The sequence below is a fragment of the Gobius niger genome (assembly GCF_951799975.1).
Source record: "Gobius niger genome assembly, chromosome: 9".
Lineage (NCBI taxonomy): Eukaryota > Metazoa > Chordata > Actinopteri > Gobiiformes > Gobiidae > Gobius > Gobius niger.
In genome coordinates this window covers 29,662,025-29,689,589 of record NC_136860.1, presented here as the reverse complement: position 1 = coordinate 29,689,589, position 27,565 = coordinate 29,662,025, and the positions used below count along the sequence as shown (strand labels likewise).

The 27,565-nt window shown below is 42.2% G+C and overlaps 1 protein-coding gene across 1 annotated transcript in view; it reads right to left on the bottom strand.

The window, feature by feature from the left end:
* Nucleotides 1–23,439, bottom strand: part of wnt6b (wingless-type MMTV integration site family, member 6b) — a 30,845-nt gene extending 7,406 nt beyond the window's left edge. The window contains exons 1-2 of the mRNA XM_079562629.1: nucleotides 23,315–23,439; nucleotides 7,291–7,511 (exon numbers count right to left, since the gene is read on the bottom strand). Of these exons, the coding sequence (XP_079418755.1) occupies nucleotides 7,291–7,511; nucleotides 23,315–23,394 (301 nt within the window). The 5' untranslated portion in view covers nucleotides 23,395–23,439. The remainder of the gene's footprint in view (nucleotides 1–7,290; nucleotides 7,512–23,314) is intronic.
* Between the last annotated feature and the right edge of the window lie 4,126 nt (nucleotides 23,440–27,565).

Below are 27,565 nucleotides of genomic sequence, written 5' to 3'. Positions count from 1 at the left end.
CTGAAAACCGACAAAAGATCCCACTGTCAGTGTATTCTACAGTTTGAGAACCACTGATGGATTTACTGGCAGTTCAATGTGGTGTGCGACGCAATATGTTTTTGCTGCATTTTTACTGTGTGTCCCAAGCCTAAGAAATTGTACGTAGCATGAGAGCGTGTTTCAAAGGTCATCAATTCAATAAACAAAATCATTACATGTAGTTAGGACATTTGACAACAGAGATTTTAAAATATTGTCAACTGGACTGGGGTGATTGAGTGGAGGACAATCATCAGAGGCTTCTTCTTGCTCTTGTGGTCAAATGTTACATGTTACAACATATAAAACACAAGCTCGAGGCCCCAACTAATGTTATATGAGCTTTTTTGAGCTGTTTACTAAGTTACAGAAGCTGCAAACAAGGGGCAAAGCTCTCGATTTACCTATCGATCTATGTTCCCACCCTCACCTATGGTCAGGAGATTTGGCTAATGACCGAAAAGACAAGATCAATTAGTTTCCTTCGCAGGGTGGTGGCTGGGCGCACCCTTCGAGATCGGGTGAAGAGCTCAGTTACCCGGGAGGAGCTCGGAGTAGAGCCGCTGCTCCTTCACGCCGATAGGAGCCAGCAGAGGTGGCATCCGGGTCGCCTCCCGCGGGAGGTGTTCCAGGCACAAGGCCTCGTGGAAGACCCAGGACACGCTGGTGGGACTATGTCTCCAAGCTGGCCTGGTGTCGCCCCGAGGTGTGCGTGGATTGGGAAGTCTGGGCATCTCTGCTGAGACTGCTGCCTTCGTGACCCGGCTCCGAATAAAGCGGAAGAAAATCGATGGATGGATGAACCAAGTTACAATGTTGTTCTCTCATCAAAAACATACCTGGAGTTGTGATTAGTTTATTTGTTTCTTTGGTAGGGACAGAGCACGTTAATGAATAAGCCACACCGGGCTTGGGCTAATGTTCATCCGTCGTCCCCCATGCACACTCTCAAACACAGTCTCATTCATCCTGGCCTATTGTACATGTTTTTAGTGTTGGGGAAACCTACGCAGACACAGGAGAACATGCAAACTCCACAAAGAAAGGCCCCGTACCTGGTGGGAATCGAACCCGGACTTTCTAGCTGTGAAGCAAGAGCGCTAACCGCTGTATTACCGTGCCGCCCTTTTGAACTGTTTTGAGCTGCTAACGCAACTTTTACTGATCTTTGGATCTTCTTCCTTTTCTATTCTAAACAACGCAGCGGCAGCTTCCAAAAAGGCAGCTCCTGAGGTCCTACTTGCTTAGCTTTCCTCTGACCACAAAGTGAAAACACCCAACATCACTTCACTACAGTGAAGTGTTAGATAGTGATAAAGATGTGTTTGAGATTATTACCAAATACCTGCAAAAAGATGAATACCCCCTCTGAACCCCCCGCCTGAACCAAGCACATTTTCTCCAGTTCGGCTTTACCCAAATCTAAAAGCTGCTCAACTGGAGAGCAACAGTGTCATGCCTCATATGAAAGCTTGTCACATTTTTGAAGCGTTTTTGGCATGTTTTTGTCTCTTTTTTGTTTCGTTTTTGTCACTTTTTTGTCACTTAATCATTGCTTTTTTTTAACCTAATTTCTGTCATGTTTTGTCACATTTTAGTTGCGTTTTTATCCATTTACTCAAAGATATCGTCTAATAAAGAGATCATCGTCTAATAAAGTCGATATAATCATGAAGCTTCTGTCTCCAGGATCCCAAAAACAAACACAGTAACTTGACAAATTAGAATGATATGCCCCAACATAAACCTTTAAGACTAAGAGAATGGATACAGGTCCTAATCCTCTCATCTTTGTTTGGTGTTAAGCCAAGAGTCTTTCAAAGAGACGCCGCCATCGCCCTCATGTGATTACCAGCACCAGTGTTTTGCTGCTTACAGTACAGTCGCCCTTAGGCCCTGTGTGGTATTTAAACATGGCAAAGATCGAGGAAAATATATTAATACCTGTCAATAGATGTTAAACGGTCGGAAACCTGACCTGTTTTCTGACTTGAACACAATGAGACAGTTTCATATCCAGCTGTCATAATTGATTTGACATATATTTCTGGCATCAAAATAGTAAAAAAAGGAAGGGCAGCGTTTCAGTGAGTAATTACGCGAGGCTTATCTTATTACAAAGTCAACCGTTTATACAATCTGTTTTCACTTTGTTTCTGAGGAGGTTTCGCGAAACAAAAGAAGGTTAAGTGCTTGGAGGTTATTGTTTGAACAGTGGGTGAATCTCGCCTGAGGATGTGTTGAAGTGGGTGGGTCGGGAGAAGAGGCGTCCCGTGGAGTTAGATAGTGCAGAGAAGGTGTGTGCCTGTGTGCGTAACCCTTGCACTAAATCACTCGATCTGGGAGCATGGATGTACTGAATTAACTTATACATCGCCTGATAAGAAAAAAAAAGAATTAAAAAGTCTCCACAAAAAGAAGGTCACACGCTCTAATGTTTTTGTTGAGCTGCCTTTCGCTTTGATTACTTTAGATTACATTGTTTCATAATAACTATTATTATTGTACTTTAGATTTCCAGGAAGTCACAAAGTGCCACTGCAGGTGAATACAATCAGATAAAAATAAACAAGTGAACACTGGCACAATACAACAAGACAAGCAGAAAAAACAAACAAACCAAGAAGGCTGCAGAAAATATTTAAAAATGATCTAATAGGCCTTTTAAAGCAGTACTAAGTAACTTGTTTGCCTTAACTAATCCTTTTCATAGTCCCTCTGGGGGTAATACAAGTGTTAATGGGATGATTGGGGGGTCTTTCATCTCCCCCTGGTGTCTCTGGCCACAAAACCACAATTGCAACTTGACTGCCACCGGGTCGGAGCCACCAATACACACTAATGGAATCACCTAGAAGAAGCTAACAGGCTAACGGGCAAAGCTAACTGCGGGCTAGCACCACTTAAACAGTATTTACAGCCAATTTTGAATGAATAAAAATGATCTCCATTGTGTATTTGGATGTACAATATCCCTCTCTTCCTTTGTCTTTTCTGTCAGCGTAGTATTTACTCTCACGGACAATTAATGAGCAAAAAAAGGCAACATGCAATAAATAAACAACAATAAACAGAAATAAAACACAGCATGTGTACCCCACCAGTCGAGCTCTGGATTGTTCTCTGTTCTTGTTTGCAACAAAGCTGCTAAATAACATCCCGGAACTGTAAGACTGTCCTACTTTGAACTGTTTTAAAAACAAATTATGGGACACTGAGCATAAATCGAATTATTGATGTAATGTTTTAGAATGAAAGAACCCAACCTCAATGCCTACAATGGCCTTTTCAATACAATTCTCCAATGTCAAAGCCTTCTTCAGCACATCCCAAAGATTCTCAATGGGGTTAAGATCTGGACTCTTTGGCGGCTGATCCAGGTGTGAAAATTATGCCTCATACTCCCTGATCCACTCTTTCATAATGTGATCCCGATGAATCCCGGCATTGCCATCTGGGAATATGCCCGTGCCATCAGGGAAGAAGAAATCCATTGAACTTGGTCATTTGGGATGTTCCGGCATAATCAGCTGATATCATTCTTTGGGCTCATAGTGTTGCTGAACCAAGACCTGGCAAACAGCAGCAGCCCTGGATCAGAACAGTTACCTAAATCCAGGTGGCCACTTTTTGGCGGGTCAGGCAGCGAACAAAGGTCAATGAAGTTAAATCAACTACTTGGGATTCAGTTAAAAAGCCCTCTCTTCTCCTAATGAGTCTCTCTCATGGAGGATTAACGCCCTTTTATTCTGACATTTATCGGTGCCAGTGCATGACAAACAGCCGCAGAGGAAATGGAGGTAATTGTGGCATTTAAAAACAGAGGAGAACTTTGGCGTTTCTCAAAGACAGGCAGGAATTTATGATTGATCGTCCCACTGTCTTCTGCTCGTGCATTCTTGCCCGGGTTTACTCTGCGTTCAGTAACGACACACTGTTACGCACTTGTAGCATAATTGTATAGCATTAGTAGATACTTAATTCATCCTTGTAAAACATTTAGAAATCTTTCATTCAAGCATCTAACTACGCAGATGTTGCATGTGGCACAAACCCACTGTCTAGTCACAAATGTCTTGTAGGCTCTAAACATATGGTCTGATCAATAATTGAATACTTTATGTGGATGTCTTAACTCCTTGCAACCAACTAAATGTTCTTGTAATATACTTTTCTGATATATTTTCAGTTCACTGGGATAAATTGACTTAATATTGTTTTATATTGTGAGCTTATAAAAAATAAAAACATATTGGTTTGTCTGTAATTATTTGGGAAGAAATGAGTCTCTGCAAACAACAACATATCCCGAACATGATCTCAAACAGATGATTCTTGCATTAGAACAATAAGGGGCTAGATGCAAGTTGGGCATTTTATGCTCACTGCTGCCACCTCAGGTCATACGTGTAACTGCACCTTCTATATTAAGCTTTATTAAGTAACAACCTTTTGAGTGACAGTGCAGGATTTTAGAGGCAGTTGTGGTGAACAGGTCTGGGCTCATTCTACACATTAGGACATGGCTGGAACATGTGGGGGGAGGAAAATACATAATTTTACATTTTCAAAGTCTGTATAGTCCCTTTAAGTTAAGTTATACTTTATTAATCCCTGTAGGGAAATTCGTTCACTGCATTTGACCCATCCTCAATGCCGCTGGCGTGTCCTGTGGGAGCAGTGAGCTGCCAACATGGGTCGGTGCTCGGGGACCCATCTCCAGATGAGGACCCAGGCTACTGGTCAGAAACACCTGGATGAAGGATTTTCCTTACCACTGGTGGTTAAAAGTCTGCCTGCTGCCAAAGATCATTAGCGTTTCTGGATGAAGCTTCTGTAGTTTAAATGTCCATCACCCAAGCTACAGAGTACAGATGAAAGCTCAAGAACCTTCGTCTATGATTGGAATCTCCTGTACAACTGAGAGATCGTTTTTAGTTCAACATGAGCAAATGCTTGGTAAATGTGCCCAATGAATGATATTGGCTGACGACTGGAACATCCTAAATGACCAGGTGATTCCATCACTGGTTTCTTCTTCCCTGATGGCATATTCCAAGATGACAACGTCGCCAGGATTAATGGGGCTCACATTGTGAAAGAGGGGTTCAGGGAGAATCTTTTTTTCACATGGATTGGCCGCCACAGAGTCCAGATCTTAACTCTATTGAGACTCTTTGGGATGTGCTGCAGAAGGCTTTGCGCAGTGGTCACACTCTCCCATCATCAATACAAGATCTTGATAGAAATAAATCTTTTGACATTACAGACGTGTATTGAAACATTGCAACAGCTATAATCAAAGCTAAAGGCGGTCCAATGAAATATTAGAGCGTGTGACCTTTATTGTGCAGTGACTTGTTTGTCATCATATCACGTTTAGCTCCAATAAGAAAGGTTACACACGATCTTACATGAGTTCAGTTGAGCTCTTATGGCTTGGCACGAGAACCAAAACTGGGACAGGTTGAAGCAGGTTGCTCTGTAATTCAAAAAATACCATATAGAGACAAGGGAACACAGTCTTGTCATTTTGGGGGCCCGGGGATGACCCGACATTGGCCACATTATTAGACACTTCAAAGGCCTGCAGGAAGATGTGCTGAGATCTGAGAGATGCTATAAGTGAAAAGGTAATTTTACTTTATGAAGCTGGCCCAGTGTGATGGAGGGGAGAGTCACTCAAGTGTTACTGTGTCTGGGGCGCACATACAAGAGCTAGTGTTGTCTGCCACTACTGAGAGGTCAAGAGGTCGTGGGTTCACATCCATAGGACCCCAGTATAGAAGATGGAACAGGACAAGGCTTTGAATATGTTTCATAGCTGTGAACGTGAACTATGGGATTTTTTTAATTTCACAGGCATTCAGAGGTTGCGGTTGTGTTATATGTAATCTGGGAACGCTGAATAAAACAAGAGAGAGAAACGTGGTGTACATTGTTTTGATATTACACAATTTTTTTTTACATTTTTCATTTGCTCGTCAGCTCTTGGTTATGTGATACTGTTGAAAATCCTACCAGAAATGTTTGTGCATTGTAAACACATTCCCTCTGTTGTTTTTTAAATCATTTGCAATACAAAGGTGCTTAGTGTATATTTCCATATACTGTCTGAAACATTAGTACAAGAATATGTGTCACACCTTTTGTTAAATAACCATTTATGCCAAACTGAAAGCTGTTAGAGAAGCTGTTGATTACATTTTGATTCTGTTAAAGGTCAGCAGTGTGTGCCAGCTTCTGTGACTTTCATGCGAAAAGAGCACTGTCAAGACATGTTTTGAGAAGAGCTCAAGGTAAGTCATTTACAGGTTGCTTAACACTCTATTCATCTGTAATGATTTATTCATTTAACAATATAGAGCTGAATAAACAACACACATTGTTCATACGTACAGTATATTAGAGCCCATCGCAATAGATCACATCTATTACTTTTTCTGAAACAAAACATTTGCTCATCACCTTTAAACAGTAAAATCACTAGACCTCACACAAAAATAATCCCTCATAATAATTACAGTGACATCCGTGCTTACACTGCAACAATTCAGAATGAACTTTTTATCACAAATTTGAAAACAATTTTGAAATGAACTTGCATGAGACACTATTAAAATGTTTTGTTTACAGCAGCTACAGTGTGCTAAAAACAGATTTCACAAAAACACTAGTGCTGCAAGGTTTATCAATATTCAATCGCAATCAAGGTTTTGACTACTGCAATAACCTAAACTCAAAAGGCTGAGTTTTTTTTTGTTTCTGTCTCTGGAATTTGAGTGATAGATGTTCACCAATCAGAATTGTCGAGCCTCTGATCTCAGGATCAGCTGCAACAGAGAAAAAGTCTGAGTTTTTATAAAGCAGATTCTAAAGTGTTTAGAGAGACACTATGCGACTCCATCCTGGACTTATTTTAGTCACGTGGCTGTCCCCCAGAGGTACTATGAATGTCGGCTCCAGAAGAGGGCCCTGTCCACATTAAACCAATTTTTTTAGTATTGTTCTAATGTGGGGCAATTTGAAGCACAGTCTAAAGGTAAAATGACTTCCTTCAAGCATTTAAATGTATCAAATATAAAAATTGCTAATTGAATTGCAGTCGCAAAATTTACTTTCCACTCTGGTGTGCACCTAAATGTTTCAATAACCATCCTGCCTTCTCAGATTATTGATTTATACCATCAATCACTATTAAACTTCAAGTCAGCTGCAGGATTTCAAACTGCATTGCAAACATTACAGCACACTCCTCCTTGCTCTCACCTTGCTGCAGGATTTTGCCGAAGTACTTGTTGTGGCTGGTGCAGTTCCATCGGCGGTACCTGAACTGGTACTGGCACTCACGGACCCCGAGGCGCGCTCCTTTGGCCACTTCACTCACGATCTCTGGCTGCGTCTGACACAGCTCGGCCTGCTTCCCCGCCAGACGCTTGGCCTTCCTGCAAATGCTGTTGGGGTCCATGACCAGCGGACTCCCCACGGCCCTGAGCACAAGGACAGATGAGGTCAGCGGGAACATCAGTCACCTGGCTTAAACAAGAAGAGTAGATGGAATATGCTCCTAGAAAGATACAAATTGAACCTCTCCACAGAACTGGTCTGACCATCAATGTCTTGTTCTACATGGAGATCCAAGAGCCTAAATACTGGGGAAGAGATTTGTAATAGTTTCAGGATGTGTGGGAGAAAAGCCTTTACAAACAATCATACAATCGTAGTTTCCTATATAAGCGACAACACCATTTTATTTAGATTTTATTACTGACTCTTTTGGTCAGGACAGTGCATGTTATCCTCCACCCTGCACTCTCAAACACACTCTCATTGACCTTGACCTGTTGTACATGTTTTTAGTGGTGGGGAAACCGGAGTACCAGGGGGAAACCTACACAGACACGGGCAGAATATGCAAACTCTTCGCAGAAAAGCCCAGTCAAAATCACGACATGTACAATCTCCCTCTGATCCACTGAACACATCCAGGCCCTGCAAGTCTATGCTTTCACTTTTCAGTAAAGTGGGTCAAAATAATGAAACACACCCTCCTCAGCGGCGGAGGGACAACAATCTGTGTCTTTGAATGTTTTTTGCTTGTTTACAGAGCATGTGCTCCTCCGATGATGCTGAACCAACCCTTTCTCCAGTCTCCCACGATCTAAGTCAAAAAGCACCTCTGAGATTTTGTCACTCGAAATTGTGAGTCACAAAACCAAAAACATTCCCATTTTATGCACTTACAGATTTGTTTCACCCATGGAAAGACGAGTAAGGTTGCCAATGTGAACCTGGGTGAATGGAGAGGTTACACACATGAGCTGCCATGTTTCCGTCAGTGTGCTCTGGAGCCATTGAAGTTTGAGTGTCGATTTGTGATGCAATGGTTGTAATTAATAGGTTTGAAAATATATTATTCTATAGAGTATAGTCTACTAGCATAATTTGGTTAGTATTTTTTTGGCTAAACTAGATTTTCTGTCTCATTTGAGTCCCTAAACACAGCAACATCTACAGTACATGTGTAGATGTGGGTTTTTCAGAAAACCCTGAAATGTAACTTAAAGGGGGGTATTATGCAAAATCAACTTTTTCAAGCTTTACATCATGTTATTATGTCATTACCTCATTAAAAACATGCCTGAAGTGTTGCCTTGGCACATTCACGTATTTTTGAGTAATCTGTAAAAACTCTGATGGCAGCCATTTTAGGGATGGGTTTGCCTGAGTCCTCCTAGGAACGCCCCCACCTCCTGGAGACGCCTCCGCACTTTCGTCACCAGCCGAGTAACCAACCACTGCTCCTCAGTAGAACCCCCTCCCCACTGACGCCACAGACAGCGTGTGGAGGGGGCGTGTCGGAAAGGCTCAGAGGTTCTTAAAGAGACAGAGGCCTATTTCAAGACATTCACTACAGCCATTTTGGGAGAGCAATTTTATACAAGGCAGTTATTCTAATTTACTGCATTTACAGACCAACAGAAGGTTTCATCATCATTGTAGTGTGCTATAGACTGGTGCTATGTGATTGAAAAAAGCATAATACCCCCTCTTTAAGCAATTATGCAAAGACACTAATGATATAGCACTGTACTTTCAAATGTGCTTGTGATGCTTCCATAGACGTGTGTTATTATTGTGCCATATTACACCAAAGCTGTGTTAGAGGGGCTGTACCTGTGTTATTACTGTAAACGCTGCGGCCAATGTCATCAGAAACCACAAACCAAATGTAAGAGAGATTAATCTGCGGCTGCTCTTCCTGCCAGCTCTCCGCTCTGCGCTTACACTCTTCCACACTCTTACTGTACATGGGAGAGAGGACAGCCTTTACTTCCCATGAGACACTCGTGTGGTCCTCGCCCTGGACTTGGACCCTCAGTAAAATTGTTGAGGTTGATTTGTGAAAAAAAAACAGAAAAAGGTAGAAGAACTTTCTAGATTTCCACTTGATACACTTTGCTAAAGATTTCCAAACTGTTTAGAAACCGCACAGACGGTCCAAATCAGCATCACTTATTTAAAGACTGCAGATTAAATCAATGCTATGGAGATATAGTGTTACTAAAATGAGTTGTCTGCCAAATTAAAACCCACAAGACAAGTAGTATACTTCCTTTCCTAGATCATACATATGGCTGTGAAAGTTCAGTCATTTCATTCTGTGTCATGACAAAGTGGCTAGCACTTTCAAATCACAGCAAGAAGATCCCATGTTAAATTGTGTATGCATAGGCCTTCCTGCATGCCTGTTCTCCTGGTTGAACAGCAGACTGGGTAACACTTATGCATTGCTGAGCCCGCTTTGGCTCAGGGGAATGGACTCCATTAGTTCTGAGTATTTGTCTGCCTGGAGTTTTGAACATTCATGTTCAAAGTTTAAAGTGTAAGCTGGTAATTGTCCAAATTCCTATTAGAAGAAGAAGAACTTTATTTGTGTAGCGCCTTTCACAAACATAGTCACAAAGCGCTTTACATGAGAACATTTTACATTCACTCCATCCTCAGTGGTGTTCATTCACATGGCAAGGCAAGTTTATTTGTAAAGCACAATTCATACACAAGGCAATTGAAAGTGCTTCACAGTTGCATAAAATTACAAGAAAACAGATGAAATCAATAAAACATCAACATAAAATTGATCAATTACAGTAAAAGGCAAGAGTGCAGATAAAATACTTTCAGTTGTCATATGCATGGACAAAAAGAACTGTTTTCAGCCTGGATTTGAACATTGTCAGATTCCTGTCTCACATGAAGACTGTTCCAGGTTTTAGCTGCATGAAACTGAAACGCAGCCTCACCGTGTTTAGTCCTGACTCTGGGAACCACCAGGAGACCCCTCCCTGAAGTTCTCAGGGCACGAGATGGTTCCTACGGCTGTAACATGTTAGAGTTGTACTTCGGACACTAAACCATGAAAAGACTTGTAGCAAGCTGAGCTGTTTTAAATTCTATTCTCTGAGTGAAAGGAAGCCAGTGCAGAGATCGGAGTACTGGACTAATGTGGTCGTATTTCCTTGTTCTTGTCAGGACTCGAGCAGCAGCGTTCTGGATGTACTGCAGCTCTAACAGTGAGCAGCCGTTACAGTAGTCTAACCTGCTAGAGACAAATGCATGAATGTCTCTCTTGTTTTGACACTATTCCTCTGATCTTGGCAATGTTTTTCAGATGGTGAAAAGCTGCTGATGTTATTGCTTTGATGTGGCTGTTTAAGTTCAGGTCTGAGTCCATGATTACTCCTAGATTTCAAACCTGATTTTTTGGTTTTAGAGAGAGACTCAAGGTGACTGATAACACTTTGTCTTCGTTTCTGTGAGTTTAGTTGGAGAAAGTTGTTTTGCATCCACAAACTGATCTGTTCGATGCAGTGACAGAGTGTATCTACAGGCCCATGTTCACCTGCCATCAGTGACACATAGATCTGAGTGTCATCTGCGTAGTTGCGGTACGACACACTGTTGCTGTTTATTAGCTGACCCAATGGAAGCATGTACAAGTTGAATAAGAGGGGTCCCAAGATTGACCCCTGGGGGACTCCACAGGTCATGGCAATGCACACATCATTCATCCTGGCCTATTGTACATGTTTTTAATGGTAGCGGAAACCGGAGTACCTGGAGGATAACCTACACAGACACGCTAACTCCACACAGAAAGGCCCCCTTCGCCCGTGGATCGAACACGGCACCTTCTAGCTGTGAAGCATGAGCGCTAACCACTGCGCTACCGTGCTTTTAGCATGTCTTATTGGGTGTGGGGTGGCTTGGAGAAATTTGAAGGGATGATTTTGGCCTCTTCAGCTTCAAGGATTGTCAGCTGTGCCTAACAAATTTAGTCATGTCAGTGATTAAAGCAGGTTTATATACATTCAGCCTATCAGCTCCAGGATAAACGTGGGCTCCATATCTCCTCATTGGGGAGTAATGGATGAGCTGTCTGTGTGTATAAACTGTTTATTCTAACTCTTAATGGGAAAATGTTTTTCGCTGGATTTCTGTCTGTGGCCACCGAAGGGCTGTGTGCTGCACTGATCTCTGACAAAACGGATTGAATCATCACACACAAGAATAATCACAATAGGTTTTTTCCATCAATATTACACAAAGACAAACACATTAAGCTAACAGCATTTGCATTGTGGTAGCAGCAGGAGTAGGCATTGCATAAAACCCAACAAGGTTGGGACAATGTCCCTTCTTGGACTGGGGTATCAAGCTGATGTTGTTATCTGTCTACAGGTTGATTAGGAAGCTGCAAAACATCATAAAGTCATTTCCCATCTAACACACAATATCCAGACACACATACTGTATCCACACAATGTGACATGAACAAAGCACCATGACTGTAAAGAAAAGGACAGGCAAACCTTACTTCTGTCACAACCGCAGAGAGGATTCATCTGTTTCTGGAGTTTGTCTCCGCTGGTGGTCTACTCTCTGTTAGATCGTGTGGAGGCTTTGAAAACAACATGGACATGCTGTATTGTATATAGGTTTGAGAGAGCTTCCATACATCAGTGACTTATCAAAGTCCAGTGTCTGTGAGAGTCTAAACGAATATGAAGTTACATAATGGGATGGTTTGTGTCAGATACCGCCTGCAGAGCTGGATATAGTAGAATAGTACTAGAAGCAAACAATAAAAGGAAAAGCTCCAGTAAAGAAATGTATCATAAGGGCTGAAGGTTAGTGTTTCCCATACATTTCATAAGCACTTAATATGGTGCTTAGCAGCCAAAACTTATATTTGTATATTTCTACAAGACAAAGCTGAAAAACAAATGCACATTCATTTAGCCGCCCACTCAGTCACACTAACATTTCCATAGGCAAGGCGAGTGAAGTATCCATTGTTCACAGACACTATGACAGTATGCAGTGTCAGTCGAAAGAATTGAAATGAAAGCCCTTTCTACCCATACTCCTTCTGTAAGTCCTTCCAACTATCTAAGATGAAGCACATGTTTTAATTTCAATATTGTCCCCACTTTTGGGCATCTTCATGAGAACATATTTATTGTGCTGACACAGAATTCATTGGTCAGTGTGTGTACTTTTATTTAGTGTGAATATGCATGTTATCATACTTACCACCATATAATTCTCACATGCATGAATTATAAAAGTGTTTGAGTGGTGACAAGAATACTCAAGAACACTTACTAAAGTTGGTCAGTAGAAAGTATTTGGGCCTAATCCCTCGCAAATAATAATCAGATTAAACAAAACTAGCATGGCATAAGAACAAAAGCGTCTTCAGGAACACCCATGACAAACTCCGACACACTTTGTCAATGTGTAGCCTTTAATGGACAACCAATCATTTTAAAAAGTATAGCTCAGCGCAGAGAGTGTTGTCATTATTTCGTGTGGTCTTGTTTGTACCTGCATTACTGTATAAGTGTGTGATGGGAAAGGAAGTGATGGTAGACGGCTCTGTCAGCAGCTCACAAAAGCGCCAGGTTTTACAATGAGAGGTGTAAAGACTATAAAAGTACAGTCAGTGAAGTCAGATGCCTGTAATCGTGACGGCTGATAAATAAGCTGAGATGTTATATCCTTATGTTTATTTAGTGTAACTTATAATGAGGTCTGTATTCTGTACGCCCCGGATGTTTCAATGTTTTCTGTCAGAGGATTTCCTTCTAGTCACACTGTAACACCCACAAACAACAAATCCTGCCATTGCTATTCATTACCATTTGTTTCTAACTCCTTCATATACACTGCTTGACCAAAAACAAGTCGCCACTTGGATTTAACTAATTGTTATGATCTGAGGTTCAGCAACACTATGTGTGACTACCTAAACACCCTGAGTGACCAGGTTATTCCTTCAGTGGATTGGTACAGACCAGCCAATGCCAGGATTCATCGGGCTCATATTATGAAAGAGTGGTTCAGGGAGCAGGAGACATCACTTTCACACATGGATCGGCCACAGAGTCCAGATCTTAAGCCCATTTGGGATGTGATGGAGAGGGTTTTGCGCAGTAGTCACACTCTCCTATCATCAATACAAGATCTTGGTGAAAAATATATGCACCTCTGGATCTTTTGACATTGTGGACGCTTATTGAAACAATGAAGGCTAAAGCCTCAAACATATTTCCTGAGGGAACTTTTTTATTTTTGATCAGGCAGAAAATATGTATAGGATACCCATTAAATGGCTTTTGATGTTATCCAATTCATATAACTGAACAATATGTCATGGTCAGTGGTGGATAAACCTATTGAGTAGAAACCCACCCAGACATAACAGTGTTTTCATTGAGAGACAACAACAGCATGGTTTTAAAAAACTTAAGTCAATAACTTCTTCTTCCTCACATCTACTTCTCCTTCAGGCCACCCTCACACTTAATTTTACAGACGGATCCCATCATCCCAACTTGAGCCTTCCCGCTTTACATGGATCAAACTATTAACCTGATCCTAACCAGCTTGTGCCACTTACTGCTTCAACTGAGTAATTGTGAAATGCATTTTAAATGTATTTTAACAGCCACACTATAGTCACTTGTGAAGTCTTCGTTGACATGAAATTGCATGACGCACAGACTTACCGAGATTACATGTAAATCCACCTGCTTTGACCCCAACAAGAGCAGTGTATTGACAAAAATAGACCAAAGACAGGGCGCTAACCTCCGTGCCTGATCTGTAACTCCTAAATCCTGCATTTTTTTCTCGGAATAACAAATGGTTGGGAGGAATTTGTGTAAGACGGATATCTGACCAGTGAACTTTGCGGTAGGTCCGTCAGAAGCACTGCTGCGGAGCTGGCTGGAGGTAATCTCCTTAAGGACGAGTTTAGGAACAGTTCAAGATGAGAGCCCCGTGGAGCCAAAAGGGGAGCGAGGTGAGGTAGAAAAACAGCATCTAAAAAGTATCCTAAAATGGGTCTTAATGATGTTCAGCTTTCATGCCCTTGTTTGGAGCCCTTTGTAACAAGTGCACATCATATGAGCAGGGCAGGGCAGCCAATTGTGATTCTAAATAATGATGAGAAGAAGAAGAAGAAGAAGAAGAAGAAGAAGAAGAAGAAGAAGAAGAAGAAGAAGAAGAAGAAGAAGAAGAAGAAGAAGAAGAAGAAGAAGAAGAAGAAGAAGAAGAAGAAAAAGATAAGATAAAGGAGAAGGAGGGGAAAGAGGAAAAGAAGAAGAAAGGGGAGAAGAAGGAGGAAGAGGAAAAGAAGAAGAAGAAGAAGGAGGGGAAGGAGGAACAGAAGAAGGAAGAGGAGACAACGAAGGTGAGAAAAAAGGAGAAGAAGGAAGAGGAGAAGAAGGAAGAGGAGAGGAAAAAGAGAAAGAAAAACAAGTAAAAGAAGAAGGAGAAAGAGAAGGAGAAGACAAGGAGAAGATGAAGAAAAAGGAGGAAAAGTATGAAAAAGGAGAAGAGAAAGGAAGAGGAGGAAGAAGAGAAGGAGAAGATGGAAAAAGGAGGAGAAGAAGGAGAAGGAGGAGAAGAAGAAGGTGAGGAAAAAAGCTGAAGAAAATGTGGGAAAGATGAAAATACAAGAAGGAAGAGGGGAAGAAATAATAGAAGGAGGAGAGGAATGAAAAAAGAAGGAGAAGAAGAAGAAGAAGAAGAAGAAGAAGAAGAAGAAGAAGAAGAAGAAGAAGAAGAAGAAGAAGAAGAAGAAGAAGCAAGAGAAAGAAGATGTAGACGAAGAAGGAAGAGGAGAAGCCTGGGGTAGACTGTCTGAAGCAAGACTGTTGGTCTGAGAGGCAGTACATTTACACAGGCAAGGTGGGTGAAGTGTCTTGCCCAAGGACCCAACGGCATTCTGTGTCAAGGGATGTATCTGGATGAAGTCCTTGCAAAGGTGGATCATATTACAACTCTTTTAATTTAAAAAAATCATATAACCATTGCTTCCTAAAGGCTCCAAATTGACCAGCGATGTTTCTGATGAAAAATAAATGACATCTGCCAAAATCCTTCAGTAAATGTCACACAAATGTTAATGTTCAGAAAGGAAAGTAAGTTTGGCCAGACCAAAACACGTACAGACCAATTTTTATATTTGTTAAATATCACAGTCAAACTAAATAGAATTATGCTTTGTAAAGTCCCAACACACATTATGCAACCTTTCACCAAAGCAAGAACTGTCCATTACGCCATTGTGTTGGTGAAAACAACCGGCACACTGTACAGGCCACAAAAAGGTGTATATAAAACATTTCTTATACGACTTTCCTGAAACTCTTTGAAGAACTATCTACAACTGAGATAACGGCCGCATCTTGAAGAGCATAACATCGTTCTCTATTGTGCCCCATGATACTGGTTGCAGATGAAGATGCGCACTTGAGATTTTATCAGAAGCCTTAAAGGAAACGCTGTCCCACATGAGGGACTGTGAGAAGATAAAGTCAGAGAGTATCATAATATAACTATAAGGTCGAGCTTGATTTCTGAGGGTCCATGTTGGATGAATAGCAGCAATCCGAAGATGAATTTAGACTCTCACGGCATAACAAGAAAAAGCTCTAAGTCAATGCAAAACTCAAAATAAAGTGCGACAGTGTGAAAAATATTATGTGCAATCAACAAAAAAGACAAAAAACTGCTATCATACTTAGCTTTTAGCATTTAATTAATAATCACAGACCACTGACCTATTGTATGGTACGTTTGAGCAGAGAATGCTTAAAAAAAAAAAAAGTTCCCTCCCCGTCTTCTCCCATCGTATCTCTCTCTTATGAGGAGGTTTAATTGAGCTGCGTGGCTGATGCCAAAGCCACACGGTCATTCAATCTTTATCTGAGTCATCTGCTGCTGCTGCTGCTGATTACAGGGCGCTCACAGAGGACGAGATACGATCTGCAGAGCTGAGGCGGAGGAGCTGACGAGACTGAGGTCCTGGGACAACGAGAAGAGAGTGGAGAAGTTCAGAGCTCCGTATTAGAACTTCAGTGGGTGGGATAATGTGAAACTGTAGACTGTCCAAATTAACATGGAGTGACGTGGCCACAGTGCGTTTTTTAAGTGACATTTTAAACATCATCCTGTCGGGTTATAATGTAATGAGAATTCAGCATCATGACGTCAGCTTTTACACCCACTGTTGCAAAGATGATGATGGTCATATGGTCAGTTATATTGGCAGTTCGATCACAGCTGGCACAAGGTTCACAGGGGAAGACGTGGCAGTGTTTGTGCCATTACTAGCATGAGTGAGTGTTTAAACTTTTAAACCGGACATTTAAAATAAGACGCCAACGTTTCACTTCCCATTTAGAGAGCCTCCTGGTTTTTGATCAGATGGAATCAAATTAAATGTAGAAAAAGAAAATCAACACAAGCTGGCACCATCCCCATGAAGACGCACAAGCCAAAAAAGGCCTAATGAATAAAAAAATAACAGGCTGAATAGGCGTACTGTATGCTAACGCAACGCATTAATGGCTAGCTACATGAAGCATAAACAACAAACTGAATAGGTGTCTGGAGTCAGATAACTATTGCATAAAGAACATACAAAACTCTCGATCTCACACCAAATCACTAAATCCATTGAAATCTTCACCCTCAGTGTCACGTCTGAACAACCGCCTTGCAACGACCTGGGCACGGAGGCATAACTGCACCGTTGACAAGCCTCTCCCGGCAGCACGTTTTTCAAGCTCTCCTTCGCAACCTCGTTCCTTTAGCTGTAGCCATATAGCTTTTAGCCTGCAATTACCTTTGTTTTCTAGTTTTATTTTCTTCTTTGTGGTAAGAAGAAACCACAAAGTTCCTCGCTTTGTCGCTCACTTTCTTCTAGTCGATTATCCAATGGATTTTTACCTTTACAAACAATATCTATTTGAGTTTAGTATCAAATTGCGACATATTTAAAGCAGTACTAGCTACAACACCTGCGCAACTGCAGGTGTCGTAGCATGTTACGATTTTTTAACTTAGTAATTGTCTTGGAGAGTTAATACTACACTAACAGAAAAGGAAAAGGCAAAGGGAGAGAGGGATATTGTACATCCAATTATACAATGGAAATATTTTTTTTTTCACTCAAACTTGACTGTTTAAAGTCACACTAGCCCACAGTTTGCTTTGCCCGTTAGCATGTTAGCTTCTTCTTCATGATTCAATTAGTGTGTATTGGTGGCTCCGGCCCGGTGGCAGTCAAGTTGCAAACATGGTTTTCTGGCCAGAGACGCCAGGGGGAGATGAAAGACCCTCCAATCATCCCATAAACACTTGTATTGCCCCCACAGGGACTACGAAAAGGATTTATTAAGGTAAACACGCTACTTAGTACTGCTTTAAACAGAAATAATGAAAGTTGTCTGAAATCTCTCTGAACCCACTGTTTGCCTAAATATATTTTAATATTCTGTGACATTTTCTCTTGAGCCAACTCAGATGTTTAGTTTGTGTGCACCTGTGGGACTGTGGCACACTTCAAGTGGGCTTTTGTCCAAACCAGCACACGCTCTGCCTCTCTCTCGGATCAGAGTTGGCCGTGCTAAACCGCTGCAGTCAGGAGCCGTGTTGGGGAGAGCAAAGGCATTCCTCACCCCTGTCTGTCTGGGCCCATGATTAGACCGTCCTAATCAGCGGAGGCACAGAGAGGACGCCTATCGCCAGCACTTTTCATCTCCTACGCTCCGCGTCTGTCACCGGCCCTCTCTCCCTTCCCCTTCAGCCGCTGCCTATCTGCACACGATAGCGCTTCTCAAGTACGGCTGAAGACGCGAGGAGATAGCGAGCTGCAGAGGAGCTGGGAGATGGGAACACAGAGCATCATTGTCCCGGAACAGACTGCAGGGTGGACCAAACGCAGGTGTGGCATCGTCCCGGGACAGTTCACAGCTAACCAGTGAGAGAGGGGGGTGATAGACAGGCAGCGGCCACGGGACAAGTGAGTGAGTGAAAGAAGATGACACTGGCTTTCAATGGGGATAAAGGGGAAGAAGAGTGCCTGTTCAAGTTCATGGACACAGAAGTTCACTTTAGGAAAATCTATTTGACGATGTTATAATGTCATAAAACTGCATGGTTCCTATTGCCAAATTAAAAGAAGAGGTTGGGTCAGAAAGCCTAATATATGACCTCCAATATACGTCAACTCAACTGACTATGCAAGGGAGAGATGAAGCTTCTGAAGATATAAGTGAAATGTTCTCAACTCAATGAACCAAATCCAGGTGAAGATATTTGAAAAATCTCTCGTACGATCCCTACTGCATATGTAAGATCCCATGTTAAACTTCTCCCATTTATATTAACTGTTATTTCAATAATCCCTTCATAAATGATTATTCTTCCACATTGAGGTACTGACTGTGCTTTGTCTTGCTCTGAGATGGAAGGTGTGGTTTATCCTCAGATCAGATAAAGGCGTTATTAATCAAACTAAAAGAGCACTGACCTATGACTTTTTCCCGTCCACAGCTGGGTCGGAGCCCACGCTACGACACCTCCCTCCAGCCAGCAGCGACTGGGGGCCACATTTTTTGTCTTGTTTTGACCCTGCGTGGCCAGTGAATCAGCGGAGTTCTCAGGAAAAGACATAACACACCTTCATGACTTAGAGAGAGGAAATGCACTAGGGATGCACCGATACCACTTTTTCTAAAACCGATACGAGTACGAGTACTTGGATTTAAGTACTCGCCGATACCGAATACCGATACGAGTACAAGGCATTTTCTTCAACATTCTTACTTTTTTCACAGCAGATTGGTTTGTAATTAGTCAATTTACTCATTTACATTTCCTTAAGTAAAGTCGGCGACACATTTAAGAGCAGTTATATTAGAATTGTGCTGATGCCATTTATTTATTTATTTTTATTTTCATTCAATAATTTTTAATTTTTATTGCACTGTCCATCATAGACAGAAAAGCCCATGTCCAAAAGCTCCCAATGCCTGAGCTTTATTCATTTATGTATTTTTATTTAACAATAGTATTGAGATGATGCTTCAGCTCCGTGTGGATTTTCTCGTGTGTTTGTAGTAACTTAGCGAGTAGCTACAGCCTTTTCATTGTTCTGCTGCAGCTCATTTTCGCTCAATATGGACATGCTGTATGTCTTAACGTTGGATTTTCTGAGGACTTTTTAGTCGCTGGGTTAGTTTTTCAGAAGAATAAACCCCTGGGCATAAAACGGCGTCGGAATGGCCAAAACTGCGCTAGCCGCGAGTTAGCATCGTTAGCCTGTATGTTGTAAACACTGCAGACGCTGCAGCACGAACAACATTTAGCTCTGGTTAAATCCAGCACAGACTCTGGTTTAGAGAGCGCAGTCTGTAATAAAGTCAGCTCTATGTGGAATATTGTATTTCCACTAAACAATTCTCAAGTTTGTTGCATCTTCTCTCCTCAGCTGAGAGCTGCGCCTCGTAGGTGCGCTGGCCGCACGTCAAATGGTATCGGTTTCTGGTATCGGGACGTCATGAATGAGTACAAGTATGAGTACGAGCCTGTGGAATCGGCCCGATACCCGATACTGGTATCGGTATCGGTGCATCCCTAAAATGCACAAATGTTTCAAGACGTTCAACAAGCAAAATGTAAAATGAGTGGTCTAGTCTTCAGGGTATCTGTCTAGTAATCAGTGGTGTTATGTGCGAACATCAAAAGGTAATAGATTGCTTTTAATAACATTTGTTTAGAAATGCTGATATTGCTGTAGCTAAATTCCCCTAAAGACTTTCAACCTCTGCGACCGGACCCATCATTATAATTTAGGACACTATTTGCTGTATTGTGATGTTTTGTTGTGTCATATTGTTTCAAAATCCCATATCACACATGACATTATGTAATATTAGATAATACTATATTTATATGGTGTAACCCGTATACTGCTACAGACTTGTTTTGACACTTGGCTGTGATTGGCTAAAACTAAATGCACTTGATCCAATCAGCTGCACATGCTGGCCAACGGTTCGCCCTGTTCCTGAATGATTTCCACCTGAGCGATCCCCGGTTGACATCAGTGCTAATGTTTTTAGCAGTGTAATAAATCAATCTGGCTCTTGCCAGGTTATTCTTCAATGAATGTTCTTGAGTCATCTTCTGTAGTTGAAGTGTAGAACGTTTCGCCTCTCATCCAAAAGGCTGATGAGATGAGAAGATGGATGAGAGGTGAAACGTTCTAGATAACTAGAGTACAGAAAATGACTCAAGACCTTCCATTTAAGATGGACAACTCCTGTATGACTGAGACCCCACACAGACACCTTTTCTGTCCATACAACGGGCCACAAGACATTAGGTAATCTTAACGTGATTTTTTTTAGGCAAGTATGACAACGGCAATTAGGTTTGTGATTTACATGTTAACATCAAGATTCAGTTCACTGTACATGTTTTGGACATGTCCACGAGCATTCTTCTTTGGCTGTTATGTTCCACGTTGACTGGCTTGGTTGAATGTAGGCAGGCTCTCATGTGCTCTCCATCAGCAACAGTGATGGCATTTGTTGCAGACCAAGTCTTTTGTAGTAATAGAAGCGTGCCGACTCTCTCATGGGCCTTTTCGTACTCTTTTTGGCACTTTTTCTCAACAGCAATAACAGCTGTTTTTAACACATGCTGCCACTTTTCACTCCAAGGCCTTCTGCTTCTGCCTTTCAGGAGAGCTCCCACTCCCCTCTAAGAGAGAGTGGGAGTTCTCCCAAGACACTGTTGCAAAATGTCTTGCTCAAGGACACAACAGCAGCTTCAATATGTTGTATCTTGGATATGGCTCAGGTCATTTTTCACCCCAAAATAAAGATAAAGAATACTGTGTTATTTGAAACAATTCATTTTACAGTCCTCCATGTAATCCAAGAGCATCTTTGTTGAGTGTGACTAAGTGGTAAAACAGCAGTAGACTGGAGCTCATAATCTGTGTTTTGTGTGAAAGTGAAAGTGCGTGTATCAACAAACCCATGCCTTCAGCCTGGGCCTCAGTGACACCAACAGCCCACAATGACCTTGACTGTGCTGTGAATGGACAGTGGGAGGATTCGCCGGAGAACAAGAGGGCAAAAAATATCACAATGCCCCGATTCAAACCGCCGCCGCCGGAGTCGTGTGAGAAGAAGTGAATAATCCGCGTGATATTTAAGGCAGGCAGATGGGGAGTACGTACACTGGAGCCCGCGTGCCCCAAAAGTATTTAGTTATCAGTAACATCTGAGCCTGTCTGTCTATCTGTCCAACTGTCACAGAGCTCGCAAAGTTGAGCCAATGAGGATTGTTTTATGATGACATATCCACCGCGCCTAGAGGGCCACCTGACATTCCTGACTCCCCCCTTCACAACAGCGCATAGATACGCACACGGTAGATGCACACTCAGAGTTACACACATAGACGCACAAACCAGGAGCTCCTCTTTCCTCAATAACTGCAGGCAACAAACGCTAGACACCTCACTGTGCTTCTGCAACGCAATATTTGGTCTGGGCTTAGTTGTAAAGCCGGTGTCTCCTTTGACTTTGGAGAGTCATTTGTAATCACCGGGCCCTACAAATAAAAAAAAAGAACAGGGAAACTGAATAGCTACAATGAATGAGGTAAGCTAAAGGTTTTCAGTACAATGAGGCATTGGGGATTTCTCAAATAACACCAAGCACAATGCATTTATATTTAAATAAAAAAATCTAAATAATGCAAGTCATACAGTAGTTAAAGTAGATGCATACAATGAAAGCAATGTGTTTCAAAGAGGCCCCTATGATTTCAAACCTTGGTGCTTTGGTTTCTTCAGGTGACACTCAGGCTCATGTGCAAACAATTCAATCATTGTTTCCATGAGCAAGACACTTCTCCAATAGCCTGAGTAAATGAAGTGAATGTGAGTGTTTGGTTGTGGTCAGATGGCACAAATTGGCTGCCTCGCTTCTATCAGTCTACCCCAGGGGCAGCTGTGGCTACAATTGTTGCTCACCACCACTACGTGTGGAGTGAATGAATAATGACAACAGTGTAGCGCTTTGAGGAACTTTTTTTGTTTAGTTTTACTGGTTTACACAAACCCCCAGTTTAGACATGATTTAGTCCAATTTAACCCAGGACCTACCTGGCCCGGTTTGGTCCTGATTTGATATTCATGGCACTTGGAAGAGTTTATATATTTTATGAGGTGGCACCTGACTGGCCTATATCATTCCCATACATGAAGGCACTTTCACTGCTTGTGCATTGACATAAGTATGATACAAATGATGAATAAAACAATAATAATAATAACCACAATGTTTGAATTGAATATGTTTTATTTGTCATATTCTATTTTCAGAGAAGAAAGGCAAACTAATAAAGTAGATTTAATGGCATCGTAAAAATCAGTGATGCTTATGATTATGAGGGAAGACTCATTTCGATTTTTTATAGACGAAATACTGGAAATAAGCCATGTTACACTCTGGAATGCAACCGAAGCTAATGACGCTTCAGGTCAAGTTCAAATCATGAAGCCCTTTATCTATTAAGGATATTGTATTTTGACACCTATAATCACGTGTCAATATTCGCTAATGTCCCATAACCATAAACGCAAAGAACACGTTTTTGAAAAGTGCTTTACAAATCTGCTGATTTTAGGTAGGATATGGACTGACTGTGTGACGCGTGTTTTCGCTCGAAAAGATAGCCAATAATATGACAATCAAACAGAAATCCCCCGAGGCACATGCTTGGGAAACCACACGTTACGCACCACGTTTACGCACACAAACATACCCATTCCAAACTCTCAGACATTTTTCCCCCATTAAATTAAATGCAATGCCCATGATAGCAACACGTGGCTGTCAATTCTACTCACCACCACAGCCCGATGATATTGACAGGGCAGAGGAGGATGAAGAACAGGGCAAGTTGAATCCGCGAGAGACGCACTGTCATGTTGGAACCGCTGCAAAGAATCCACTCCTGCGAGGCAGAGTTTACCGCGATGCCCTCAATCCACAAGTGGCGCTCAACAGCCTTTACGTCTCAAACGCGCACATGAGCTCCGTAATTGCCTGGTGGTCACTGCGGTGCGCTCCTCATCCAGCAGTTCCCCCCGAAGACGCGCATCTCGACGCGGTCAAGAGGTCGCGGAATGGTGCGCTGTCATCATAGGTGTGGTTAATCTCTCCATTGCGCTCAAGTGCCGCCAGTAACTACGAATGGGGGCACTCAGAAGAAACGGAAAAAAAAAAGTTTTCATGCAACTTCGCGCTCCCAAGGACGCACCGACGCACGCTGTATTCCACAGGTAGAGGCAAGACTCAAGACACTTCTCCCTAAAACGTACCCGTGTGTATTCTCTCTCTCTCTCTCTCTCTCTCTCTCTCTCTCTCTCTCTCTCTCTCTCTCTCTCTCTCTTTCTTGGTATAAGCTAAAGGTGGGGAGGGAGAGGGCGAAAGAAAAAAAAAAAACGCGTGACGTCGCTCGAGGCAAAGTGAAATCCTCGCTGTCATTCAGAGACGAAGGAGCGATTAGCGCGAGCCGAGGGCAGACAGGCGGTGAGCGAGGTAAACAAACGAGACAGCAGCGGCAGCAGAAGCGACGGAGCTCGTGTTTACGGTGATTCCGAAAGGGGAGCATGAAGTCATCCCAGGTGTGGTGCCGCAGCCTTTCTCATGTCCGTGCCAACTGTCTGTCTCGGACTCACATGGCAAAGTCGAGGCACCCGCGCCAAAAAGAGCCGGCCCTCGCTCTGCTGGGATGTTTAGCCTGTACCTTGTGTGTGTGTGTGTGTACAAGCTTCGAGTGAAGTGCGGGGATCTGCATGCAATCACTGAAATACTGAATGAAAGCGAAAATAAAAGCAACATGAGCACCTAAAGCAGAGGCGGGCAAATCCAATGAGCTCTATCCTGTCTATTGCAAGTCCACATATTTTATTCCACTATTTTTTTTTTTTTTTTTAAATCATTTTGTATCACATTTATTTGGGACGGTTGATCCTATTGTGCATGTTTTAGCGGGAAACTGGCAGAGCTTCAATTGTAAAGTTACAGGAGCACTTTTGGACCGGTGTGATGGATTGGCGGGAACAGGTCAAAACAGTTACCGGAACGCTCCCATTAAACACTATTATCATCATCAATACATCATCAGGATCATCAATCTTTGCCGTATCCTCGAAAATAGTTCCCAGATCCTTTACCACAAAAAAAAAAGAAAGAAAAAAAAAGAAAGAGGGATAGGGATAGGGAATGTGATCCCCCAAACAAGGGATCAAATTAAGCACGGGATATACAGGCACCTTGAACAATAGCAATATAGGCTACATTTTTGTGTGCATCACATCGGCTGCAAACGTTATTTTGTGCATTAATACGAGCGATCGCTGTTATTGTTTACTTCCGCAATTTTCACCGGATGTTTGGTAGGCAGCTGATGCATACAGGCCTCTCTCTCGGTTTTATAAAATGATAGATCTGTTACAGCGCAAGAGAAGCAATGCCCTGTTTATGGACATTGTTTTTGCTGATTATAGGATTTTAATAAAATGTTTATCAAATAGGAAAATGTAAAATGCCGACCACGGCCAATGGATGTGACGACATCGCGATCGCTCGTATAAAGATGTATATACTGTATAGCCTTTTATATATTTTTTTATCCAACTGGCACAGTGAGAACAGGTAAACTCCGCACAGAAAAGCCCCACTCGGTCCGAGAATTGAACCCAGAACCATCTTGCAAAGAGGCAAGCGTGCTAACCTCTGTCCCCCACAAATGAAAAGGTCAAGGCAGGAGATAACAGGGTGCGTGTAAAAAGCAAGAAACAATGCAAGGCCACAAAAAAAAAGTACTATTATCGTCTGAAAGTTGGACTTTCTTCAAAAAAGAAAAAAGAAAAGAAAAGAATGAAAAGCACACCATTCTGCATCGAATCAGTACAGCTGGCCAACTCTTCAGTGCCGCTGTTGAAACCATGCAGGGACTGGGAAGATGTGCAAAACATAAAACGGTCGAACAATGAGTGCACAATGGGGACTGTAATGCATAGGGCTGTTCTCATTAATGATTACGATATTAGCTCCTCAACAATGGCATGCCCCCGTAGTACAAAATCACGTTGCGTTTAATCCAGCTGGAGTTGGGGAAAGCCGCTCTCAGCAGTGAAAGCCATCTGGCCCCTTATCTTGTCATGTCCCTGAAGGATCACTGCCACATCTGTCACATCTGGACGCTCGCCTTTTAACCAGAGCCCTGTAAAGTCATCAGTTCTTATTGTCGGCTATTGTGTGGCGCGGTGCGTGTGAAGAGAGCCGGCCTGTGTAGCATTATCATCTATCTGGCCAAGGGCATATCCATTGAAATGTAACACCCCAGTCCAGCGGTCCCCCATAAAAGAGCCTAACACCAGCCTTCGTTCCACTGCACTGATGCAATCAATCACAAGTGCACCACGAGGAGCACTCTGCGCTGTTGTCATCATAAGAGGCTGCGGGTCATGTAATTAGGCTTCGTATTTGTTTAATGTTGTCACTTTAAAGATGAAAATCTCCACAATTATTTATCCTATCAACATAGTACATGCTGACTGTATCTATTCTTTCAGCTTCAAGTAACCTGTATAGTCTGTGCACGATCACACAATCATAATAATCTAATGATAGGGTGAATTTGTTCAAACTGAAACTTTATCGCAGGAGGGCAATGGCCAAATTCAGCACATCTGGCCGCCAAGATGATTTTGAGACACATAAATATAAGGTAAGGCGGATACAAGCAGTAAAAATGAGGGTGGCTGGGTGAGGAGCTCAGTCACCCAAGTGGAGCTCTGAGTAGAGCCGCTGCTCCTTCACATTTTGAGGAGTCAGCTAAGGTGGCTCGGGTACACGTTTCAGATGCATCCTGGTTGCCGACCTGGGAGGGGTGTGCCGGGCTCGTTCCACTGGGAGGAGGCCCCCGAAGAAGACCCAGGACACGCTGGAGGCCCAGGTCTCTGAGCGGTTCTGGAAATGCCTCGAGAGGAAGTGTGCAGACAAGGAAGTCTGGGCATCTCTGCTCAGACTGCTGCCTCTGCGAATAATTACACGCAACAGTGATCTCATGGCAAAACATTAAATAGTTAAATAAAAAGATAAAGAAATACAATCTTTAAAAACTAGAAATCTGTGGAGAAAGATCCAAAGACTTCCTTTTATCCTTTATCCTTGCCAACGTTGGGACATGCCTCCATCCATACAAAACCTGCACCCATGACTTGAGCTTGTTGTACCCGAATAGATCATTCAGAATCGGTGGAATTACTTTTACTATTAATGCTGCAGCTACTTCTAAGTGTAGTGGTTAAAGAGTATTCACAGATTTTAGATTAGAAAAGTGATTCATTTATTTACGTATTCAAATGAAACGTAAAGTGGATGTCTAGTCCCTGTACACCTCAAGTACTAAATGTTTTACTCTAGACTTTCCTTCCATCTGTGAAATACCTGTGGTCGCAGTGTGTTAGAACTACAACCTGAGATCCATCCATATAAAACACACTGGTACCGCTTTGATTTGGCCCATTGCACTGATGTAAACCTCAAAGAGCTGATGCTTTGAGCTTACGGTATGCCACTTTCCTGTAAGACGCTCAGTTTTCCAGCGAAACTGAAGAGGAAAGCTGTCAAAGGTAGAAATTCAGCATTAGACATATGAGAAAATGTTGGTATAAAATAGTCTCCCTGGAGGCAATGTCATAAACTTGCCTTTTCACACATTGCAGTCATCTTCAATGCTGCCCTAGTCTAGTCTCTAGTTTGGACCACAATGACTCATGGCCAGAAATATGTGTCTGCAGAGGTCAACGGGGTCACTCAAACATGCTTCATAAGTACGGGGTATACTCAGGTATGCATTTGATGGAGATGAGTGACGTGGGAGGTGTCTGGGTAAAGGGAAGTCTCTGGTTTGCCTCCTGAAGTCCCAACACAGGCCATATGGGGACACAAATTCCTTTACAATCAATGATCAACATGTTTTCTCAATGTAGTTATCGATTTTAATTTGTATATGCATTCATGTACTTTTATAGGCTTGTGATACTCACTTGTATTAGTTTAAGTAAAGCGGGATGTGTGAAAGA